Source organism: Moschus berezovskii, chromosome 15, assembly GCF_049115385.1.
Source record: "Moschus berezovskii isolate FMDL1 chromosome 15, NW_MosBer_1.0, whole genome shotgun sequence".
Lineage (NCBI taxonomy): Eukaryota > Metazoa > Chordata > Mammalia > Artiodactyla > Moschidae > Moschus > Moschus berezovskii.
Genome location: NC_142474.1, coordinates 53,448,046 through 53,472,344, shown reverse-complemented (window position 1 = coordinate 53,472,344; position 24,299 = coordinate 53,448,046). Strand labels below are relative to the sequence as shown.

General features: G+C 42.2%; 1 protein-coding gene across 1 annotated transcript in view; it reads right to left on the bottom strand.

Annotated features, from left to right (window-relative positions):
- Positions 1–4,754: 4,754 nt before the first annotated feature.
- The window catches only part of CUBN (cubilin), a 271,996-nt gene continuing 252,451 nt past the window's right edge, over positions 4,755–24,299 (bottom strand). Inside the window, exons 61-67 of the mRNA XM_055429374.2 lie at positions 18,046–18,208; positions 17,472–17,677; positions 15,671–15,818; positions 14,607–14,788; positions 11,294–11,459; positions 8,894–9,129; positions 4,755–5,396 (exon numbers count right to left, since the gene is read on the bottom strand). Coding sequence (XP_055285349.2) covers positions 5,289–5,396; positions 8,894–9,129; positions 11,294–11,459; positions 14,607–14,788; positions 15,671–15,818; positions 17,472–17,677; positions 18,046–18,208 — 1,209 coding nt within the window. The 3' untranslated portion in view covers positions 4,755–5,288. The remainder of the gene's footprint in view (positions 5,397–8,893; positions 9,130–11,293; positions 11,460–14,606; positions 14,789–15,670; positions 15,819–17,471; positions 17,678–18,045; positions 18,209–24,299) is intronic.

Genomic DNA, 24,299 nt, shown 5'->3' with positions numbered 1-24,299 from the left:
CTGTCAGTGTGCTTCTTTAACTTACTGGAAGTTGCTACCCTGAATCCTTTCCCCACAGTTGTACCTCTTGGTACATTTTGAGCTCCTGAAAGCAATAATTGTCTGATGGTCTGTGTGTCCCTGGCGTCCAGGTCGCAATCATGGAGCCTTGAGTCACAAGACAGGGAATAGACATATGATAAATACGTAACCCCTGTATCCTTATGCCATGTCCTAGCTTAGTTTGCTTTCTGTTGAATGATGATTTCCTCGAACAATTTTGTGGGGTTTTTTAAAACTAGAATTTGGTTTTTTCTTCTTATAACCTTAAGCTTTTCATTACTCTCCACTGTTTGAAATCCAGTGGATTCTTCCTGAAGACTTTAGGAACCTACTAATATACTGCTGTAACTTGGACTGATTCTTTGTCCTTCCAGCTGAGAGCTTGTAACTTTTTAAAACTTGGTTCCTGGGCTTAAACAGACATTTCTCGTAGTCACCTTGCTAAGTAACTACTCTCAAGTAACCTTCTCTAAAAGGATGTGTAAGAGGCACAAATGTTAAGTAGTTGCATGTTTTTAAATGTCATTTTTCCACCCACGCCCCGCATGGAATTCTAGGTTCAGTTTCTCTTAAATCTCAGTGGCATAGTTCCAGTGACTTCTGTTTGCAATGTTGATGCCCAGAAACATCTCCTTAAATCTTTGCAGGAAACTATTTTTTTCCCTTGGGAAGCATTTGTGATCTTTTTATTATTCATCACCATAATCTCTCTGATGGAAACTCTTTTTTTGTTTAATCTGTTCAGTGCTCATTGGGTCGTTTTCAGAGGATGATTCATTTCTCTCTTCCTCTCTGGAAATTGTTTTCAGTTATTCTTTTGAAATTTCCTACCACTTTCTATGATTTATCACTCTTGGAAATCTTTTCATATGGCAGCTTCCTGGGCCAGTTTTCAGTAGCTGGGTTTTTTTCCCCCTCATATATTTAACACCGCCCCCCTCCCCCCCCACACACACTCTTTTTAACTTAACATTCTGGAAGACTTTCTCTGTTTTATCTTGCAAAGATACTAAATTTTTTTAAAGCTATATAAATTTTTAAAAGTTGTTTTGACTATTAATGAAATATGCTTCTTAAGCCCTCCTTGTTTAATAGTGCCCTGCTTTTGTTTCATGAATGCACACTCAAGTATCTCTGAGGACAGCAATTTTTAAACTTTTCTTCTGTTTACTAAATTGTTTCCTCATGTCCCATTTTTTGTTAGTTTATCTAGTTCTTTCCCATTCCGGCTGCTGTAACTTTTCCTCTGTCTGCTGACTCCTGGTTTTCCTTTTGTATTTAAGCATGAAACCTGAGCTGATTTTTCTAACTAGCTGGTGTGCTCTCCTTCCTCCTCTACTGTTGATGTGTATTTGTTTCCCTCTTAGGTCATCATTAATTTTCCTGGGCTATTTGTTAAATTTCTTCATAGGTTAGAAGATGGTCCTCACAAGGCTGCTTCCCCATGTTTGCATTCACGTCCAATTTTCCAGAAATTCGTTTTCACTCCCTTATAACCTTCTTCCCTTCTTTTCACTTTTCACCAGTACAATTCTTAATGAAATGTGTCCCTAAGTTCCAGATTTTTATAACATGGAAACAGGACCGGTTTTCTGGATATGCAAACCGTACGCAATGTCAGAAAACTCCAGGCTTAAATAGGCCCCACAGTTAGTTTCTTGTTCTGATGTCACCAGCTTGAGATGTTTAACAGTTTTTGAACCAGGGGCCCTGCAAATTAGGTAGATATTCCTGCAAGGAAAAGTATTTATCAGAGCTGAAATCACCCCTGCAGTGTCACTGCCAAGTGCACCGCGCTTACACAAAGTCTATGCTTCATTTTCCTTTGGGGGGAATGTTCTACCCCTGCCTGTGAGCGCCCAGAGTGGGTCAGTCAAGGACAATCAAAGGGGATGCCTGATTCCCCGAGGTACTGAAGCGGAATCCGGCCTCTGTACCCCGACACCAAATTAATTCTTGGAGACAGAGTTTTGGGTGAAGTAGAAAAGCTTCACTGCTTTGCCAGGCAAAAGGGAGAAGAGCAGGCTAATGCCCTCAAAACTGTGTCCCACACGTGCACCCCTGGCTGACTCGTGTCAGTGTATGGCAGAAAGCACCACAGTGTTGTAAAGTAATTATCCTCCAATTCAAATAAATTAATTTTTTAAAAAATCAACTGTCCCAACCTAGAGGGTGTAGTGAGGAATAGGAATGGTTCAAAGAGGGTGTGATCTGCTCCTGGACATTCTCCTGATTGGCTGGTGGTGAGGTAAGTGGGAGTCAGCGTCATCAACCTTCTGGTTCCAAGCAGTCTGGGGTTCACGTGCTCGTGGGCAGCTTACCGCTCATTTCTCCCACCTGGTGGACCAGGGCTACACTATTGTTTCTTGACCGTTCCTTGACTGTCTCTTGACAGACAGTCTCCACATCCCTCTCTTCCCTAATTAGCAACTATTTGAACCTGCTCCTTGGAGCACAGGGAAGGTCATGGAGGCTGATTAAAGCCTATTTTCTGTAATCAAGAAGCATTCGACACACAGAAAGGCCCAGAAGCCCCACAGGTTCCTGCTCGGTATCAGCACCCCGGACTACAAAACAATGGGTAAAATTCAAGTAAATTATTATATAAATCATTCATTTTGAAAATGCCTTTTGTAGGGGCCTCCTTGGTGGCTCAGTGGTAAAGAATCTGCCTGCCAATGCAGGAGTCATGGGTTCAATCCCTGGTCTGGGAAGATTATACATGCCTCAGAGCAACCAAGGCCATGCGCCACAGCTATTGAACCTGTGCTGTAACAGAGTCTGCACTCTGCAACAAGAGAAGCCACCACAATGAGAAGCCACATGGTGCAACTAAAGAGTAGCCCCCGCCCACCTCAATTAGAGAAAAGTCCACACAGCAACCAAGACCCAGAACAGCCAAAAATAAATAAAATTATTTTTAAATGCCTTTTGTAGTCTCTAAACTGTGATTATAATAAACTACTTACAAATAAACATATAAAGGTATGAAATTAAAAATTGAAAAGCCAATTTCTCATTAATATCCAAAAATTATCATACCATGTTTTTTCCAATAACTTTCCCATTAAATTGTAGCCATGGAGTGATTTGAAGTCTCAATAAGTAAAACATTTTCTTCCTTTAACACTATATTTGACTCAGTATAATCTCTATATTTTTACTAAAATAACAGCAATTGCATGAAAAAAATTTCAGGCCATATTTTTTAATGATGTCACTAGATCTATGAAGATAGGCTGTCATACTTAATACATTCACACTTAATCCTTCTGGCTGGATGGGAGGCACTTTCTTGGGTGGTTGCTGAGGTTAAAATCACCATTCCATCACTGAGGTTTTACAGACTTTTTCGTACCTTGTTTTCCTCAGCTGTAAAATGGAGGTGATTGTTCTTGGATTTCCATGAGTGATGAGAGAAGGATGCCTGGCATAAAGCAAATGCTACTGATGTGAGTTCTCCTTTTTCTTAATAAAATTAATTATGTTACTATTCCCTTGAAGAGCATGTGGTGGATTTTTAACAAATTCCATTGACTAATAGAGTTGAAATTTAGGAGATGATGACAAGTAGAAGGAGTAACCCAGGCATCACCCAGCCCCAAACTAACATTGACTCATCCATCCCTGGGGTTTTCTTCATAGGTGCTTGAAGTGCCAGGAGATCCCTGGCCTGTGGTGGCCTCTGGCTGACTTATCCCAGGCAGTTCCCTGAAGGTCAGATGAAGGTGACTTTGTCCAGTGATGGCTGACATAACCTTGAAGACCAAAATGCAGGTGCTCAGTTCTTCCTACTAAAGTCCAGACAGTTAGGGAGACAGACAAGAAGAGGAGAAAAGATCACATGGTGGGTGGAAGCCTGGCTCCCCTGACTCCTGAACTCCATTTACTTCCAACTAAGACTGCCCCTCATCCACTCTTCAAGCCCATTCATTTTATATTATGTTGTTGTTGTTGGATTCCATTTATGGTCTACAGAATGGGAGAAAACATTCTTATTTCCTGTTTTTAGTTTAAAAATTACATACGAAGATTGACTATGCTGTCTTTGCTTGGTAGATGCACTTTCTGAATATGCTCACGTGCCTCCTAGAGATAACTCTTTAAAAATGACTTTTGTAGACGCCATGCCTCTAATGATGCAATCACAGATCCGATCATCTCTTACTGTTTGACAGCTGCATATGCTAATCTTGCTTTCAGATAAAACTACTATTTCATAGGTTATTGTTCAACCTTCTTCATATTTTGTATCTCTGTGATTCATTTTTAGATAAAAAAGCTAAATCTTGTATCTATTCCCATCAAATTTCATCTCGAGAGTTTCAGTCCATTATTCCAGCTTTGCCAAGAACTTGGGTTTGATGGTCTCTTCATCATGTTCACCATTCTTTCCAATAGAGTCATCCACAAAGTTGATGTATCCAACCATGATAGAGCTAAGGTGACACTATCTCATTTAGGTGGCTCCGTAGTCTGTGCAGGTATTATTCCCCTGGCATTTGAGTAGTAGCGGAAGATGAAGTAACACATTTGATAACATCTTTCATTCATTTGGTCCCATGTTCTTCATAAGACTTAGCTTTGTATTTTTAACCTAATGTTTCCAGATTTAAAATAGCAGAATACTTGATCAAAGCATGCCTAACTAGGTATAACTTCACATCTCGTGTAGTTAAACTTCAAATAGACAACAGTGGCACATAGGGAAACTGGCCCAGAGAGTTAAGGAAGTTGCTGGAAAGGTTAAAATTCAGATGCAGGCAACTTGGCTCCGGAGTTCCTATCCTGAATGAGGCATACACTTTGTCAAAATGGAACTATTCAACTTGAAGTTTCACACAAACCTACAGTGAAAGACAGCTTTCAGTGAGTTAAAAAGAACAAACAGCACTGCTGTTGAGATTTCAGTAACGTTTATCATCCCCAGTGTGACATTCACAGAGAAAACCGTACTTCTATTTAATTAACTTCTGAAAATGTACAGCACACAGGCCATAATCATTCCCAACCCTTTAAGGGCTTCTAGAAATGTTCAGCTCAAAATACTAGATTAAAGAAGCTATGTTCTACATTCAAAAAACAAGTACAAATGTTGATTCCACATGTACTTTGATGAAACACAAAAATGTTCAGATTATTCTCAGTGGCACAGGCAGAGGGTCAGGCATCCTGTCCAGCGTGAGGCCGGAGGGTCCAGCCCCTGTGGAAAATCCAAGATGCTAGGCAGACCCAAGCTCACTGGGCTAGCTGGCCCAGGTTAACCGGAGCGCTGATGGTCGGGCTGCATACTCTGCATGAAATTTTATGAAGACACGATGTGATGAGGCCACAAAGGGAGCTATATCAGTGTCCTAAAATTGGAAGAAAAAAAAAAGAGAAGTAACAAATTATATACTTCACAAATTTGAACATTTTCCCAGAAATGTCAGATGTAGCAAAGAAGTAAAACATAAAAAAGCCTTCTAGAATTTTCAGTAAACCTGCATATGTGCCTAGAAGTGATCTTGCTAAGTATTAATGTAGAGACTTTACACAAGAATATTGCTGGGGGTGGGGGGTAAGGAGCAATGGGGAGTGACTGCTAATGGATACAGGGTTTCCTTCTGGAATAACAAGAATGTTCTAAAATCAAGCAAGGTGACAACAGCATCGTGGCTCTGGGAACTGACTAAAAGTTATTGAATTTTACCCTTTAAGTAGATGATTTCTATGGTATGTGAATTGCATCCCAATAAAACTGTCACTAAACTTTCAATTTCCAATTCAAGTTCTTATTGAAATTTTCATTTTTCTGGTGGGAAACAACTTATGTCTGCAACTAAAATGAACATCTGAATAAAGTGTATTACTCCCTTTATCAACACCTGTACTTTCCTTTGGGGGATGATTTTCATATCCTTTGTGGGGAACAGTTGTGTGTGTAGAAAGAGTGGGTAGATGGGTCTCTTTCCTTCTCCAATTATTAGCACTAGGGATATAAAAAATGAACCAAAGACACAAAAAGGGGAACAGTTCTGTATGTGTATCTGTGTGTGTGTGTGTGTGTGTAAAGAGCGGATAGATTGGTCTCTTTCCTTCTCCAGTTATTAGCACTAGGGATATAAAAAAATGAACCAAACATGCAAAAAGCCCTGCTGTCATGAAGCTGACATCCCAATGGGAAAGGTGAGGTAGGAAATAAGTCAGTAACATGTACAGAAGCAAAGTACATCACACAGGGTCAAGGTTGCAGTTTGGGGCCCTGCTCCTCTGGTTCTGCTCAGGTCCCCTGCCTCAGTCCTCCCCAGAGTCATCAAAAACAACAACAACAACCAGATTTATTTCCAAGACAGTAAATTATTCAGGTGAGCACAGCACAGGAATTCTTTTTCCTAGAAAGAGATACCAAGGGATACACAATATAGTACAATTGCTGTCTGCACACAACTTTTCTTTCCATTTCAACCTGCTCCCAAATTTCTACTTGTTATTCTGTGCTGACAAACTAGTATGAGCAGATTACAAAAATTTTAAACTCCTTCTCTTTAAAAAAATTTTAACTCCTTACTTTCCTGTCATTCTTTCATGCTTCTAGATGTTCAGATTCTGTAACTCAGATGCCGGAGAGCAATGACAATTATCATAAAAGAAAACATTTTCCAATGATTGTATGATTAGCTAACCAAGGAGGGACTCCCACTGTTTTTCTGTAAATACACTGACCCTGCTGGACTTAACACACTAAATAAATCAATGGTATCTTTAAAAAATAAAACAATTACTCTGGAAACTAGGTCTAAATTTACTAAAGAAAACTCAAAACTGGGAAAATACTACAAACATCAATAGTTAAGAAAAGGAGACATCTAATTATAGACTTGGATTTAATGTGACATTGGTTTAAATGGCAGTAATCTCTCTCAGTGCCTCAGTTTTCTTTTATCTGCAAAGTCCAGGGATCAAATGGGATTGTAGATTTGAAAGTCACTGAAAACCAAAAAAAAAAAAAAAAGTCATACAGACATAAAGTAATGATATTGTGAAATAATCTCTTTTTGAAATTTTCACAAATTTCTTTCTTCTTTTTTTTTTTTTTTTGGCTGCACAGTGCAGTTCGTGGGATCTTAGTTTCCCAGCAGGGACCAAACCTGGGCCATGGCAGTGAAAGCACTGAGTCCTAATCACTAGACCACTGGGGAATTCCTACAAATCTCAACTAAATGTCTAAGGCCTACTTAGCTTTCAAATCTGACATGTGACTCATTTACTGGGATCTCTTGTCTGTGGGCCCCTGTGAATAACTGCAAGACAGTATCCACTAGTCGGGTGACCCAAATTTCTCCCTCAATAATTAGCTCTGTGTATAGGGACAGAGCTACCAGAGAGTTTATTGATGTGTTGTCTATAAACCAGAGGAGCCTCGTTCCAGAAATTAGGCTGCACCCATGCAACAGAAAGCCACCCAGTGATTAAATATGATAGACCACTTTGCCTAATGATATGGTTAAGAGATATTAATTTTTTCCAGTCAGTGGAAAAAAACCAAACCACAAAACAGGATAAAATATGTGTGTGTATGGAAATATATTCCCCAAAAGTGTTTAGAAGAATATATGGGAGAATTCTCAGAGTTTAGAAAAGTGGGTTTTTAAAAAAAGTTTTTTGACAATACCATTAATCAATTTTATAAACCGTAAGTCATATTCTAAAAACTCTAGATTTCCAGCATAGGCAATTCTCTGTTAGTTTGATCAGGAAGCATAAACAAGCAAAGAGCGAAACAGTAAGAAACTGCTAACTTCTCATCAGTGGTCATGCGACCCTCGCACGGAAGCTCTGAAAACATCCATCCACTTGCACATAAAACAAAAGGCAGCAAGGGAGGATGCAGCAATGTTGAGTCAATATCAGAACATACTGGAGGGCTCAGGGGAGATCTGAGATTTACAAAAACAAACTCAGTCCCCAGGACAACTGTTAATATCCCTGTGGATTTCTTCAAAGAGTTCCCACAATTTTCAGCAAGCAGTGAACGGAATGGAGCCAGGCATCCAACATTTCTATATAGTCAGCCCTCTGTAAGGACAGGCTCCACAGCACGAATTCAACCAACCACAGAATCCAGCAGATACAGAACCTGTGGATACAGAATCCACAGATACGGGGGACAGACTGTACTTGCTAGGCCAGTTTTTATAAGGGATCTGAGTACCTAAGAATGTGGTATCTGTGGGGGGTCATGGGACCGATCCACCGCAGGTACAGAGATAAGACTGTAATTCTAGTCATGCAGAAATAACATGGATGGGCAACCCTGGACAAGGCCTTTAAACCACACATGGAACTTCCACAAAGCAGCGGGCCACAGGTGTTCCCCCAGAAACTTTGATTCTATAGGCTGAGTGGGGACTGGAAGTCTGTGATGCTAAATAACTGCATACGTAATTTTGATGCACAGTCAAGTTTGGTAACAGTTAATAATACTGGTGGCTGGGTCGGTAAAGAATCCGCCTGTAATGCAGGAGACCTGGGTTTGATCCCTGGGTCAGGAAGATCCCCTAGAGGAGAAAACGGCAACCCATTCCAGTATTCTTGCCTGTCTAATCCCATGGACAGAGGAGCCTGGTGGGCTAAAGTCGGGCATAACATAGAGACTAAACCACCACCACCACCATTATTAATTTAACAAAAAGTCCACTAGGTGGCACTCGTGCTCCCCAAAGAAACAGGAAAGTCTGAAAACTGAATTTGCATTAATCAAAGTATGTTGTGCTCTGTGATTGCATGTCTGCCTTTAAACATGCCCTTTAAAGCTACTTTAATTATTTTAAAATGATAATTTGATTTTGTAAAAGCTTGTTCTACTCACTGCGCCACAATAGGGCCCGGAGGATGGAGAATTAGCATCGGGTCCATCGTAGAGCAGGAGGTAGTTTTGGACACATTCTCCAGGATCGTCAATGCTGATAAAGTAAAAGCTGACGGTGACCGGTCTTCCAGCAGGAGCAAGGATGGCCCACTCACAGTGAGTATTGTTTGGGTAAGTGCCCGGATAGCCAGGGCTGGTGACCGAGCCGCTGTCTCCATAGAGAGTCCCACCACAGCCTGCCAGGAAACAGCGGCATGAAGTTGGATTCAGTCAAGCAGAAACTATCCATTGTGCTTTAGTGCACTTAAGACAATGCGACACATTTTCTTAAGGTGCTGAGACTCCCTGCAGGCAAAGTGGAAGCAGAAACCCTGTTCCTGTGCCTTCATGGGCTACATCCTTCTCCTCCATCAGCACCTGCCCCCTCCCTCCCCACCTCCACCATATATTCCTTTCCCTGCAGATCACCACTTAGGACCGACTTCCTCCAGGTCTGTTTTTTTAAAATAGTGAGTTGAGAATGCAATGGGAAAACCAAGATCTTGATAAAGTAACTGCAGGAGAGAGTGAAGTCAATCTTGGGTACTCTGGTGGTATAGGTACTTGGATTGATCTTGAGTACTTTGACTCAAAGGCAGTGACTTGGTGATGATGTGGGTGAAGTAAAATTAAAAGGGAAATTCGGGGGCAGGATCACAGAAACAGGTGTTTTGGTTTTGGCAGTAATTTGTTGTTTTTGGTGTTTGTTCAGTAGCTCAGTCATGCCTGACTCTTTGTGACCCTATGGACTTCAACACCCCAGGCTTCCCTGTCCTTCCCCATCCCCCAGAGTTTGCTCAAACTCATGTCCATTGAGGCAGTAATTACTTTACTAAAAAAGTGACTTTACCAGGCATAGAACTGACAGCTCCAAGACTGATATGCTTAAAAAGTCAGTTTATTTTCTTTTTTATTTTGGCCAACTCATGTCGCATGTGCGGGTCTTAGTTCCCTGGCCAGGGCCTGAACCCACACCTCCTGCAGTGGAAGCACAAAGTCTTAACCACTGGACCACCAGGGTAGTTCCCCCCCACCCCCCAAAAAAAAACCAAAGCTTTTTAAGTATCGGTGTTAATTTTTTTCAGTTTGTCAGTTTGCACAGGAAATCTATCATGATTTAGATCAGATGGCATGGGCATCCAGATACCCTGTATGCAGGAAGAAACTGCAGAGCACAGTTAAAGAGCACAGAGCTGGGTTTCTGACCGGTGGAGGTTTGGGCCCGCCTGTGCCACAGTCTGGCTCTGCGTTTAAGGCAACTTATCAATTGGGTGTTTTATTTCCTTATCTGTAAAATTACGGCATAGAGATCATCTTTTACTTTTGTGCAGGTACCAAGAAATCATTATCCACAATTGTCTTGACAGAATCCTTTTGTAGTCACTCGGGATATTTAAACGAATCATTTCCACATTCTTATTTTGAAAGTTTTAAGATATTTTCGGGGACATTTCATAAAAGTATTCCTTCTTTCTTGAGTTAAATGTATTGGCATGACTTAAATTTCCTTCACTCATCAGTAAACAGCCAACCCAAACTGCAGGAAGGTGCTTACTGCCCTGTAAGAGTCATTAATCTCTAGGACTGTCCAGAAATGAGAGGGCCTCCAATGGAACACAGCTGCTTGATGTACTCAACTATGTGTTTGTAACTTTTTGGCAAACTTTTATTTAATTTTCAGAGAAGTACACCTTGAGGATCAAACCAAAAGTTAAAAATATGACAGAAATCAGCTTCCCTAGTGGCTCAATGGTAAAGAATCTGCCTGCCAGTGCAGGAGACACGGGTTCACTCCCTGGTCTGGGAACACATGCCTTGAAGCAACTAAGCCCATGCACCACAACAATTGAGCCTGTGCTCTAGAGCCCAGGAGCTTCAACTGTTGAGCCCACCTACCACAACTACTGAAGCCTGCGCCCTAGAGCCCATGCTTCACAACAAGAGAAAGCACCCCAATGAGAAGCCCACACACCACAATGAGGAGTAGCCTCCGCTCTCCACAACTAGAGAAAAGCCCTCTAGGAACAAATACCCAGCACAGTCAAAAATAAATGAATAAATAAATACATAAAAATTTTTAAAAATATGACAAAATCAAAATTTATAAACTCATTACAAAATATTTATAGCTTATCTGTGCCTCATATATATATACATATATTCTTTAGAGAAATAATAAATACAAGGAGAATTTTTAAAATCTATAATTTCATCATTTTAAAAAATCTTTATTTTTAACAGAAAATGATCAAGTACACAGATTGGGGAGAAAGATGAGGTCCCTTTAACTGTCTTTTCTATGAAACACTGTATGTTTTTCTCGGCTGCATTACTTGCCCTGACAAAGTGCCAGTGTCTTACCGGAGGGTGAAGAGGTCCAGATAATTTCATATCCATGACCGGAAGTTGCACCATCACTCTTAAATCGAAGGTATAGTTCATGACTCTGGGAGAAAATGGGATTTGGCAGCAGAGTCCCACAATATGTGCCCAGTAAGGGCGAGCTGCTCTCACTTCCATTCCTGACCTTTAAAAATGAAGCATTAATGAGGACACTTAAACATATAGTACCTTCTTTTCTGGTCTATCATTGCTCTATATTAAGACATGAGACTATCTGAATAACTTTTTTGAGAAAAACTTTGTCTTTTTACATATACTTACACTCACATGTCACCTTCATTTGCAAAGGAGAGAAACGTGCAATTTGTAGATCAAAAACTATTTATACATGGATTCAGAAATATGTATTCATGACCAGCAGTTAAAACACAAAAGCATGTTTCTGCTGATATAACCAACTAGTTGATTGCTGTATAACAAACTAGTTATATCTTTGTTCTTGGGGAGATGCTTCAAAGAATGTAGTTAAAGTGAACTTTAAAAAGATGTGGGGAGAAATATATTAGCTGCATTGTTTCTAGTTAACTCTGTTGTATTCTATTCATCATACTGCAGTTATGCTTTTATCCCGCCTGGAAAATGGCTCGACTGTAACGGGGCCATGAAAAAACAACATACGAAGTGTGATAAAGTCAAAACAAAATGAATTCCCATATGGGAAAAGGACATAATTAAAACAATCTATAAAATTTCTGACTGTTTAGATATATTTTAAAAATACACTGTGAAGCTGAATAGATTTCTAAAAAAAAAAATCACTGCATGGTGTAGACACACGTGAAAACAGGAAACGAGCTGGCATGTGAGTGTGGTAACCACATTTGAATTCAATCAAATTCTGCCCTCCAGCCTGGGTTCTGCTACACACTCACAATCAGCCCTACTTGGAGGAGGACTCTTGAGGGCTATGAAGACATGTGATCCAGGAGTAGAGAGCTGGATCCAGCCCCTCCTGGATGGATACTGACTTTATTGAGTTGATACCTGTATTTAAAATCCTGAAAGTGCTTCTGTTCCCTTTATAGTCCCATAGTTTAAAAATCCCATGGATGGAGGAGCCTGGTGGGCTGCAGTCCATGGGGTCGCTAGGGGTCAGACATGACTGAGCGACTTCACTTTCACTTTCACACATTGGAGAAGGAAATGGCAACCCACTCCAGTGTTCTTGCCTGGAGAATCCCAGGGACAGGGGAGCCTGGTGGACTTCCATCTTTGGGGTCACACAGAGTCGGACACGACTGAAGTGACTTAGCAGCAGCAGCAGCAGTTTAACATACGGTTAACTGTTGATTGTCTTAAGTTACAGAATGGCTCCAGAGGTGTGGTGGGTAGTATGATCGGGTTGTGTTGCTCAGGAGATATCCCCCACCCCAGGTTTTTGTTTGTTTGTTTTACCACAAGACTTGTGGGGGATCTTACTTCCTCGACCAGGGATCGAACCTGGGCCCCAGCAGTGAAAGCACTGAGTCCTAACCACTAGACCACGAGAGGAGTCCATGGAGAGATTCCTTTTAGGTCTATAGAGTAGCCAGCAGGAGAGAAAAATGCCTTTCTGGATTATTCTGCTAAGTGTTTATACAAAGTAGCCTTGCTGTGGGTGGAGCAGCCAGTTCACAGTCAGCAGACAGAAGTCCAACTGCCCTACTTCAGTCTGGACATGGGTCTTTTTCCTCTGGATCCTCTTTAGAAAGCTGATGCTCTAAGAGAAGGAATGGGATATTCAGTCTCACGGAATATGCCAATGAATTGTCCTTTTCATTTCTCTCTGCACAGGAGGAATGGGACAAGAAGAGCAGAGAGCATCTCTGGGAGTGCAGATGAGCCTGAAAGGGTTGCTGAAGGCAAAGGCAGGTTTCAAATGGGGTCAAGAGCTTGGCCTTCAAGCGGTATAATACATTCAGAATCCTCATTGATAAATTTCCATTCTCTTCATTGTTAACATGAATGGAATGCTGAGGCTGCAGTAAACCATGCCAGAATCTTCCCGCTGAAAACCAGAAACAGCTGGGCTTTGCAGGCCTGAGCTGCAGTTTCCCGTCTTTGCTTATTGGACGGGAAGTTTCAGACCCGTTTCTATGGGTTAAGCCACAGTGGCTGGAGAGTCGCCCTTGCTTCCCAGCATCCAGAGGCAAATAGCAGAGTTCACTCTAGTCACTAAGGGGCAAGTCAGGCGTGATGTGAACCAGGAGTAGCTGCACTGTGGCTCTGAACTGTCTGGATGGTTTGTCCTTTTTCTGAGTCTCACTCCACCTCTCACTTCTGCTTTATGCTCCATGGAACTGTTCAGCCTCCACGGTGGGTACGTACGTAGGGCTGAGTTTAATAGCCTGATTGATGCCAACAAGACTGTCCTTCTCTCATCTCCTCCCTGCTACATCCATGTCCTTCCAGTTTCTACCATGGCTAAGGTTCCCCACAAAAAGGCATACGCTTCCTCTGAGAACTTTTATACTCTAGGTTGAAAATAGTCATTAACTAAGGCCTTAGATGAGAGGGATTCTGCATCTTTGTACATATGAGACTTACCCAGCACCTCAGTTTACTTCCTAAGAAGGAATACATTTCCAACAGAGTCTGCAAAGGACACGGGAGTGAACTCTACGGTTTTTATAGTAAAATATAGGTGCTAAGCTCCAGACAAGGGAGGGTTCTCTCTCAGTGTGTTTGGGGAGAAGGAGTGTAGGGTGGAGCGGGGAGGACAGGCAAACAGCAAAGGTGCTTCAGAGGAGGAGGAAGAAACAGAGCATTCCTCTTGTGTCTGCCAAACAGGTGGTCTAAGAAACACTCTCTGTAGAGAACACTGAAGATGCCCCAAACATACTGTGACCATCAGGGAAATCAGGTAAACTATTTAGTATCATTTCTCATTAAAGTCAGACACATCTTCCATCTCCAAAATTAGCACTTTGCACTTGACCTCCCTCTGGTCCTTCCAGTCTCAAGCCACTTATCAGTGCCTTCAAGATGCCTTCTCTGTCCCCAGATGGATTAAGTGCCCCTAACCTTGCTGGCTGTTGGTCGACAAGAGCAGACTACTTCCTGTCTCGTCTTTCCCATGGATTGTGAGCCTTCAGGGAACCCTGACTGTCTTGTTCCCTCCTGGATTTCCCATGTCTGGATCTTGGACATGGTTGGTGTTTAGGGGATAAGGGATGATGAACAGTTGAATGAAAGGAATATGATTAGCAGCAGCAGGAGAAAAGGTGACAAATCTTAAGGGATCCAGCATCTTTTACATAATTCATTTACATGATATTCAGACGTGTGTTACCTCCAAGAAGTCGTGTGTGCAGCCACTTGAGTCCTCGACGCCAAATGAGTGAAAGAAGAGGGAGATGGTGTGGTTGTCGGGGGCTGTGAGCACGGTTGTGCAGTCCATGTCACTGGTATAGTCACTTGGCCAGCCAGGACTCCGCAGGTTTCCAAATGCCTTCTTATATTCCTGATTGCAATCTTAGAGGAAAGACAGTATCTTAATTAATGTATGCATCCCAATAGCTAGTGCTCCTTCAACTTGACAGGAATAATTCAAGAAGATTATTAAATAGGAGCAAACTTCAGAAAAAACAAGGCATAGCTCCTCCATTTACCTCTGAGATGACTGAGATCCCAAGACCTGAGGTGGACAGCGTGCCGGGCAAACACAGTGCAGTGTCTTAACACAAAACATCCTAGTGTGAAATGTGAAATAGGAAGACTGTCCTATGAAGATGAACATTCTAGCACTCTCTGCACTTTTCTGATGATCCGGAGGTGACTCTGGACATCCAGATACTACCTCCAAGACAGAGTTTTGCATGAGGATGTTTCCTCAAATACTTGGATGAATTGTTCGTTCTGATACAACTGGCAAATGATAGCTTTTGACCATTTTTGGTAAAAATACCCTGAGTGTTTTTGTTTGTTTTTATCAAAGGCAGCTTTGGCTTTAATCAAGCTTGAAACGAACATTACATAAGGTGTTCTCTGGAAATCAATTTCTCGGTGACAGTGAGCAAGTAACTCTTTCAAGGCTCCCTGATTTTTCCAAAGTAATTTTCTAATACATAGTGATTTCTCTATGTGGTTAAGAGCATAATTAACATAGTAACTGGTATATTTTTTAATTAACAACATGAATTTAATATCCTGCATTCTCAACATTTTAATTAGTATTTCATTTGCTTTAACTCTTCAGAACCCATCTACTAAATGGGGCTAGGTTTCTGGTAAAGTCTTACTTCATGTGGGTATGGTTTGTGTTATCAAACATTAATTTATTCACAGGAATCAATTCTAGCAGTAATTGTAATAATGGCAGTTTTTCTGAATAAAAGATTAAATCCCCAGGCTCACCTGCAGTCTTATAGGTAAAACCCACTCTAGAGTTTATATTGAAAGCTTCTGATTTGAAAACGATGACTGCGGTGCTCATGGAGGAGTAAAACGTGGGCACGGCTGACACGTTTCCACCGCAGAAGCGAACTCCTGGGTTCCCATTACTCTGAAATGGAATGGAAGCCAAGGGTCAGTAGGTTTAGTTTCAAAAGAGAACAGGCCACAGCAGAAATTAAACTGCATATAAAAATACAGTTTAAATATTTAACCATGGAGACTAATTACAGAGTTTAAAGCATGCTGCAGTAAGATGTCACCTTGGCCATGGAACTGACAGATGTCTCACATCTGAGGGGTGGGTGAGAGATAAAGACGTTTCTGCTGAAACCACAGGGCAGCCACCTGCCTACTGAAAACAGGACCGTCCCCCTCAGTCCAATTCCTCTCTAAGGGCTATGCTGTTGTCAGAGCTCACCCAGGCTGCTGAAGCTCACTACAGTTCACCTGGGGCATCTCCGTTGTTCGAAGCCCCTACGAGTAACCAACACTGTTCCTGGCCCTCTCTCACCACCCTTTAGCAAACTTGCAGCGTGTGAGTTGCTCTTCAAACTGCAGCGAGACATTCCCCGTATTCCCAGGTGCCTCCACCAGGCAGCATCCTCAGTTCAGGGTTCCTACATTCTAATCTCATGATTCTCTTTATGTCAACCACCTAGTCACATGATGTTGATGCCCAAATCCTCAGGTATTCTGTGACCATCACACTTTTATGGTCAACAATCTCTTCAACATCTTACCCCATGAGCAATTCAGACTGATCCATTTTTTAAAAAAACAAAACAACTTTTCACTATTTTTTAAACCATGAATATAGTCCCCCTAGACTGGTACCAAATGACTTCTTAACCGAACCCTCCAATTTGTTCTACACACAGATCCCGCTGACTACAGAAGGGCTTCTGCCTGGACCACTGCAGGCAGAACACCAGAGACACACATCAAAAATTTCAGTTAATGGCCTGAAACTATCACAGCCTTGTTAATCGGCCATAATCCAATACAAAATGAAAAGTTTTTTAAAAATTCAGGTTAATAGGGGAATCAGTCTCTGAGGGTGGGGCACAAGAGCAGGCACTTTTTTGTTTTATTTTGTTTTAGTTTATTTTTAATAGGACGATAATTGCTTTACAATGATGTGCTGGTTTCTGCTATATAACAATGTGTGCGTGCATGTTATTTGCTCAGTCGTGTCCGACTCTTTGTGACCCCATGGACTGTAGCCCGCAGACTCCTCTGTCCATGGAATCCTCCAGTCAAGAATACTGCAGTGGGTTGCCATGCCCTTCTCCAGGACAACAATGTGAATCAGCCATAAGTATACATATGTCCCTGCCTTCTTGAGCCTCCCTCCCACGCCCCCACCCTATCCTTCTAGGTCATTCCGGAGCACAGAGCTGAGCTCCCTGTGCTGTACAGCAGCTTCCCACTAGCTGTCTATTTCACACACGGCAGCGTATATATGTTAGTGCTCCTCTCTCAGTTCGTCCCACCTTCTCCTTCCCTCTGTGTCCACAAGTCTGTTCTCTACTTCAGGGCCAGGCACTTTCACCAAGACACCCAGATGTTAAGTGGGCACATGACCTACTGACCAAGTTCAAGTTTCTTAGCCTATAAATAGAGAGTGTCGCAAAAGGCTAAAAAGCACATGAGGCTGGAAGTAACTTCGAGAACTTACCCAGTCATGCCCTCATTACTTCAAGTGTTTTGCAAATTCTGATGAAAAGGTTATAGATGTTACTGTCATTCATACAATTGTTACCTCCAGGGGGTCCTGAAACTCTAAGTAGTTCTGGTTGCAGTCTTGAGAGTGCAGCTGAAATGCCCACACAGTTATCTCGACCTGCTGATGCAAGGGAGCTTCAATGACCCAAGTACAGGTGGCAAGGGGGACATCTGGGTCTGATGAATTGGGTGATGAAATACTTTGTGGGGTCCGAGTTGCATTAAATGTTCCGCCACAAGGCACTGAGATGGGAAATAAGAAACAACTTAGAAGACATTTTACTTATAACTCATCACACATATAATATTTAAAATTCTATTTTCCTTGTTCTTCCAACCCAAAGGAGCTATATTTACATCATTCTAGGAAGGATTGACATTATACATTCTTGACTAAGAACTGTACCAAATTTGTACCATGGATTAAACACAAAGTAATTAATAGGGTGTTTAGTAACTGACATTGAGCGTAGATAGTAATTAACATTGAGTTTAGCAATTAACATTGAGGTTAGTAATTAACATTGAGTATAGATATAATCATGTCATTATTTTGAGTGCATAAATATACATGTGTTTCATAACATGTAAAAATGTCTCAGTTTACTCACTGTCCACGATGGTATATGTAGCGTTAAATCCTTCTCTTTCTAAAGTCAAATCACTGACAAATTGAACTGTAAGGAAGTTTCCAGAAGAGATAAAGGGGGCAGGTACGGTGGAACCACAGAATGTTCCAGCCAAGTTGGCATTTTCACTGTCCCCATCATATAACTGAAAAGAAAAACAGCTCATTAGTTATCCATTAGTCACAAAGAAGTTGCATATTTTACACTAAAATGTACTTGAAGTTACAAGAGGTCATAGTTAAGAATCTTACACTAATGTTCTTAATGCTGGTTTTAATTTAGGAACTGAATTGTTATTGAATCAATTACGCTATAATGATTTTCAGTAAAAATTTAGTATAATGGCCTAAAATTTTTTTCTCATTGGGAAAGTCATATTTGATTTAAAAAATAGCGTGTCATTAGAGCCACAAACCCATCACCACCTTCACCTCCGTCCCCACTAACGGCACAGGTCCAAGCCATTGCGACCTCTTGCCTGATTCTCACTGCATCTTCCCACAGATGCCCCCAGTCCTGCTCTTGACCCTCTACAGTCTGTTTTCAACACACCAGCCAGAGGATACAGTTTAAGTGTTAGTCAGACCAGGTTGCTGCTCTGCCAAGAACTCTCCTAAGTCCTCCCCACCCACTCAAAGCCATTACTAGGGCCTTCGAGGGCTGATAGAAGCTGCTCCCACTCCTACTCCTAGACATTCCCAACTGAACTCTGAATTGCCTCCACTTTGTTTGCTCTGCTCCTGGAGGGAAACAGGTACTCCAGCATCCTCACTATTGGATCTGCTGTTTCTTTTGCCTGGTTTATTCACGTGGTTTCATTCCCCTCTGTTCTTTTAGGTCTTGAATCAAACATCACTGACTCAGTAGACGTCCCTGACCACTCCCCTCCCCATGTGAGATCTTAGTTTCCCCACCAGGGATCTAACCTGCACCGCCTGCATTGGAAGGTGAAGTCTTAACCACTGGACCACCAGGGAAGCCCCCCAAGCCATCTGTGTGTCAGTCAATGGCTCAAGCGCAGCTCCTCGGCCATCCTCGACTGCCCGGTTTCCTTCTGAACCCCATCGATTCTGCTCCACCTTCATCCTCTATCCCAAGGGCTCCATCTCCGGTGCTCCCACAGTGGTCCCTCACCTATACTGTTGTAACATTTCTCATAGCCCTGAGTCCACAGAGCATTCTCCCCCAAGCTGCCTGAACATTTGTAAGCTTAGAACAGGCGAAGATCCTTCTTGGCCTGCAATGTCCCTGGGGATCTCATTGCATCTTCAGTTGAATCCACCCTCTTTAGCATGGTCTGCCAGCCCCCTCTGATCTGGCCTGGGCTGCTCTTCACACTTGCCCACTCCTCTGAGGTGTGCTGTGCTTAGTCATTCAGTCGTGTCTGACTCCTTGTGACCCTATGGACTGTAGCCACTCAGGCTTCTCTGTCCGCGGGGATTCTCCAGGCAAGAATATTGGAGTGGGTTGCCATGCCCTTCTCCAGGGATCTTTCTGACCCAGGGATCAAACCCAGGAGTCTCCCTGTAACTCCTCCATCCCCTGGCAAGTCTCTCTGAGCTATTCCTCCTGCCAAGAAGCTCTCTCCCCAGCCCTTGGACGGCGCACTCCACATCATAGGGTCTCCGCTCAGATGCCACCCCCTTAGAGCCCAACCCTACCTAGTGGGCACTCCCCAGTATCTTCCTGTTCTCTTTTCTAACTATAACCAAGACTTACCTTGTTTATTGTTTATTTACTTCTTCTGGTCTCTCCCCCATGAAGCATATAAATCCATGGGTGGCAAGGGGACCTCTGACTATTCCCTGCGTGCCACTGGGACCCAGAACAATCCCCAGGCACAGGAGCCTTCAGCAAATGCCCTTCAGCAAATGTTGAAATAGTGAGTGAATGTTAAATATTGAGTGCTTGTATTCTCTAAAACACATCACTAGAAGACAAAGTATTCTCCATCTGAGCAATCCCTTCCATTCCGTTCAGTTGCTCAGTCGTGTCCGACTCTTTGCGACCCCGTGGACTGTAGCCTACCAGGCTTCTCCATCCATGGGATTCTCCAGGCAAGAATACTGGAGTGGGTTACCATTTCCTTCTCCAGGGGATCTTCCCGACCCAGGGATCGAACCCGGGTCTCCCGCACTGGAGGCAGACGCTTTAACCTCTGAGCCACCAGGGAAGCCCTATTGCACTGCTAAAACAAATATCTGTGTGGATCCAAACATGGAACTGATAACAGAACCATGGTGTGTTATTAAGCCTCAGCATCGCCATGATCCTTGACATTATTTTAAAATGCTGGGAATACATCATACAGAAATGGTTAAAAACAATCTTGTCAAAATAAACACAAAAATAAATTTCCCACTAGATGGCACTGTGTCTCTCCTTGAACATGATTTTAGTAAAATTTTAGTAAGATTTTAAAGCCAAAAGAGACTGAGGGGTTGAGTTATCTAATCCCCTCATTTTACAGAAGAGCAGATTTGCCAAGTTTTAGGCAATGTATTTTTTTGGTAAACAAGTTGGGTTTTTATTATAACCATCACTGCCTGTATAAAATCATGTTCATATCAACAAGCGTTTTTATTCTTGGTGCTGTATGCCAGGCCTCCGAGCTAGGTCCTGTCTATACAAGGATGCATAAGCACTTCCCATACCTTTAAGACACGGATTTGACTCAGAGATTAAAGAGAAGAGGTTCATAAATTAAATATGTGTGTGTGAATTATACATAAAATGGAGAAATATGAGTGCTATAGGAGAAGAGTTCAGCGTGTGAGGGGAACTCATACGACTTGAGTCGGGACAGACCCCACACAGACCTCTGAACTGTGAGTAGAGGCCTTCCAGACGGAGGCACCTGGGCAGAGGCATCAAGGTGTGGAAGGCCACAGAAGGACAAAAGGCCTGACTTGTTTCAACACCTCCCTGCCCTGTGACCCACCAGTCTGGAGATTAGAGGAGAGAACAGACGTGGGGCCGGGGAGTTCACTGGGCCAAGGCTGATGCTTCATACGCTTCATGTGACGGGCTTGTATCTCCTACAGGAACTGTGAGATCTGACTTGGGTTTTAAATGGATAAGTGGGCAAGGTGATGGAAAGAAATTACAGTAAGTCCCCAACATGCAAACGAGTTCCATTCCAAGAGTGCATCTGTTTAAGTCCAACTTGTTTGTTAAGAGCAACAAAGTTCGCCTAGGTACCCAATTAATACAATCAGCTGTATAGTTTGGTACTGTATGAGGTTTATACGGTACAACAGCTGGCATACAGGGGCTGGCACACACATTCTCATCTTTGAAAGCTCATGATTTGAAGGTTTGTATGTAGTGGACTTACTGTATAACCATGCCCAGCCTTGAGCTGGTATTTGCATCACTTCCACAGTAAGATTTCTCCTAATGGAGCTGAAACAGGACAGACGATAGAGACTTCTGGACTCCTGTGCAGGCCAGGCCAGGGTTTTTTCCCTGACGATGCCACCTCTCCACCGTGAACCTGGCAGGGCAGCTCTGTAGAAGCTTGTAGGAAGTGCACCCTGCAGTGTTGCAGGCGGGGACTCTTACTCTGAGGAGGTCAGCAGTGGTGCCCTGAGGACTGCCCTGTGGCCCCGTACCATCCCCAGCAGCCGTGTGGTGCATTCTGGGAGCATACCTCACTGCCATAACTGCCTAGGCCTGGAGCTTGAATTAAGTTCTAAGTCTTGTGGATGGAGAGAGGTGCTAGAGGAATTCCATGTTTTCTCAGCTTTTAAACTTCTTTAACAGTGGTGCAGGTTAGAATCTATTTAAGACCCCAAAGGAACGGCAGAAATAATCTGGTGGAAGATAACTTCTGATGATAGCTATTGCCAGATCCTCCCTGATTGGAGCAGCTAAAGAAAGTAGGGAAGGAAATTTGGGGATTTTAACTTCTTTGAATTTTTAATGCATGAGGGCAAGAGGTTTTGATATTGGACTTTAAATTCTTTTTAAATTTAATTCCGTAATTTTCCCTGGTGGCTCAGATGTTAAAGAATCTGCCTGCAATGCAGGAGATCCGGGTTCGATCCTTGGGTCAGGAAGATCCCCTGGAAAAGGAAATGGCAACCCACTCCAGTATTCTTGCCTGGAGAATTCCATGGACAGAGGAACCTGGTGGGCTACAGTCCATGGGGTCACAAAGAGTTGGACACACACTGAGCAATTAACACTTTCATTTTCTTTTTCATAATTTTAGACATCAGTTTCCTTAGGACTTTATCTTTGAACATTTTCCTGGGAATGTGCTAACAGGAGAATTTTAATAGTCTTATTTGAAGACTCTCTATATAGCATCTTAGAGTATCTTCCTGAATTCTTTGATCTTACTGTGAAACGTCTGACAGAGTCTGCTGAACAACAGCCTGGGTATAATTTGGAATGAGACTAAGAGTAGAGAGTAAATTTTTAGGTTTGGGGTTGAACTCGGATACTTTATAGAATCTTTTAGGGAAAATGTTATTTTGGTCCTAGTGGTTCTAGGTTTTTATTATAACCATCGCTGCCTGTATAAAATCACGTTCATATCAATAAGCGTTTTCATTCTTGGTGCTATGTGCCAGGCTTGGTGCTGTGTGCCTTGGTTCTAGAGCTTGGTCCAAGCTCTAGAAGAGATTGCAAAGGCGCATTGAAGAGAATCAGCTCTAAATGCAGGAGTTTTTAATATAATAACAAAAGTATTATTATTATATAAAATCAATAATATTATTAATATGATTATTATGTAATCTCAGGCTCTTTTCCCGTGCTTATGGCAGTGTTGGGAATATAGTAAGTACTCAAATTAACATTCATTGAATGAATGAATGGATAGTAGGTGCTGTCTTATAAAGATGAGGACCTGATGCCTCCCTAATCACTGACCTTCTCCCCAAAACTGGACAGCCCCCTCCTCCCATGGCTGATCACAGACTGATAGTTGAGCCCAGTGGGTTAAGACAAAGGTTTTCCATGAGAACAGTATCATCTCCTAGGGAGTGTTCTGCAAAAGTGTGGTGTTTTTGGCTCATCATAGTAGTCTGAGGCTGAAACTGGCACTTAAGTGTTTAGCAGCCACACTGCAGAATTCCAACAAAATTTACAGGACAGGTGCGCAGTGTGAAGATTTATATATCCCACATACCTATGAATGTCCTGCCAGACATATGTGTAAGAAAACTGTTTAAAATCATTTGGTCCCAGAATCTAAGCTCATTCTGTATATAAACACAAAAATATTTTTCACTGCTTTAGTAAGAACCAAATTTCCAAGAAGGCAATTATTACATAAGTTGACGGAAGACTTTAGTTTGTCTTATCTAGAACTATTTGATTTGAATTTTGGAAATTCATATTGTGGATAGGTACTGCCATTATCTTTTAAGTTGCAAATAGAGCCTATGTACTCATACCAGTCCAAATTTCTGTGTATGCATTTGTCAAGATTCCATACATAAGGAAGGATTTTAGTACTTAATCAAGTGACTTAGCATAGTCACGTCAGAGCATTTACATGTTGATATACATACTATTTTATGGGTTTTCCTTTTAGCTCTCCTTTTCAAAGCTTTTAGCATAATTGTAAATTGAAATTATATATATGGCTAGGCTATGGCACAGATGAACTTTCACTTCAGATGGTCAAAGGATCATTAGACAATACTGGTTATTCCAAGGGGCACTGACTGCATTGAGAAGAAGCTGGGCAGTGTCAGAAGCCCCTCCTTTTCCAGTTCTATGTTTCCTGGCAAAGGAATGTCAGTTACAGTCACAAAACAGTCCTCTTTGCTGTTTCACTCACTGGTCTCCACAAAGGAATGACTTGACTGATGAACAGGCTGGTGTTTGGAAGCGGGGCAGACACCACGCAGCTTGCTGCCCCTCTTCACCCACTTGTCTGTGATAACCAGTCACCCACTGGCAGCCTGCTTTGTGCTGTTTCTCTGAAATTCAGCTCAGCCACCCCATCCAGAATGTCTTTCTGAACCCTGGAGTGACAGCACTCATACTTTGGTTGTTTTGCTCTATTTTTCTGTGTTGATCACATTTATTGGCTTTGCCATGTTATCAGTCTCATCCACTTACAGCTCAATGAGGAAGCTTATCTTTGATTTTCACACCTCAAGTGCCAGGCACAATGCCCAACACATAATCACGCCATGTGACTCTTCAGGGAATGGAAGTCATGTCAATTCAGCAGCAACCGCCCAGTGAGATACATAACTCCCTACTTATCGCAG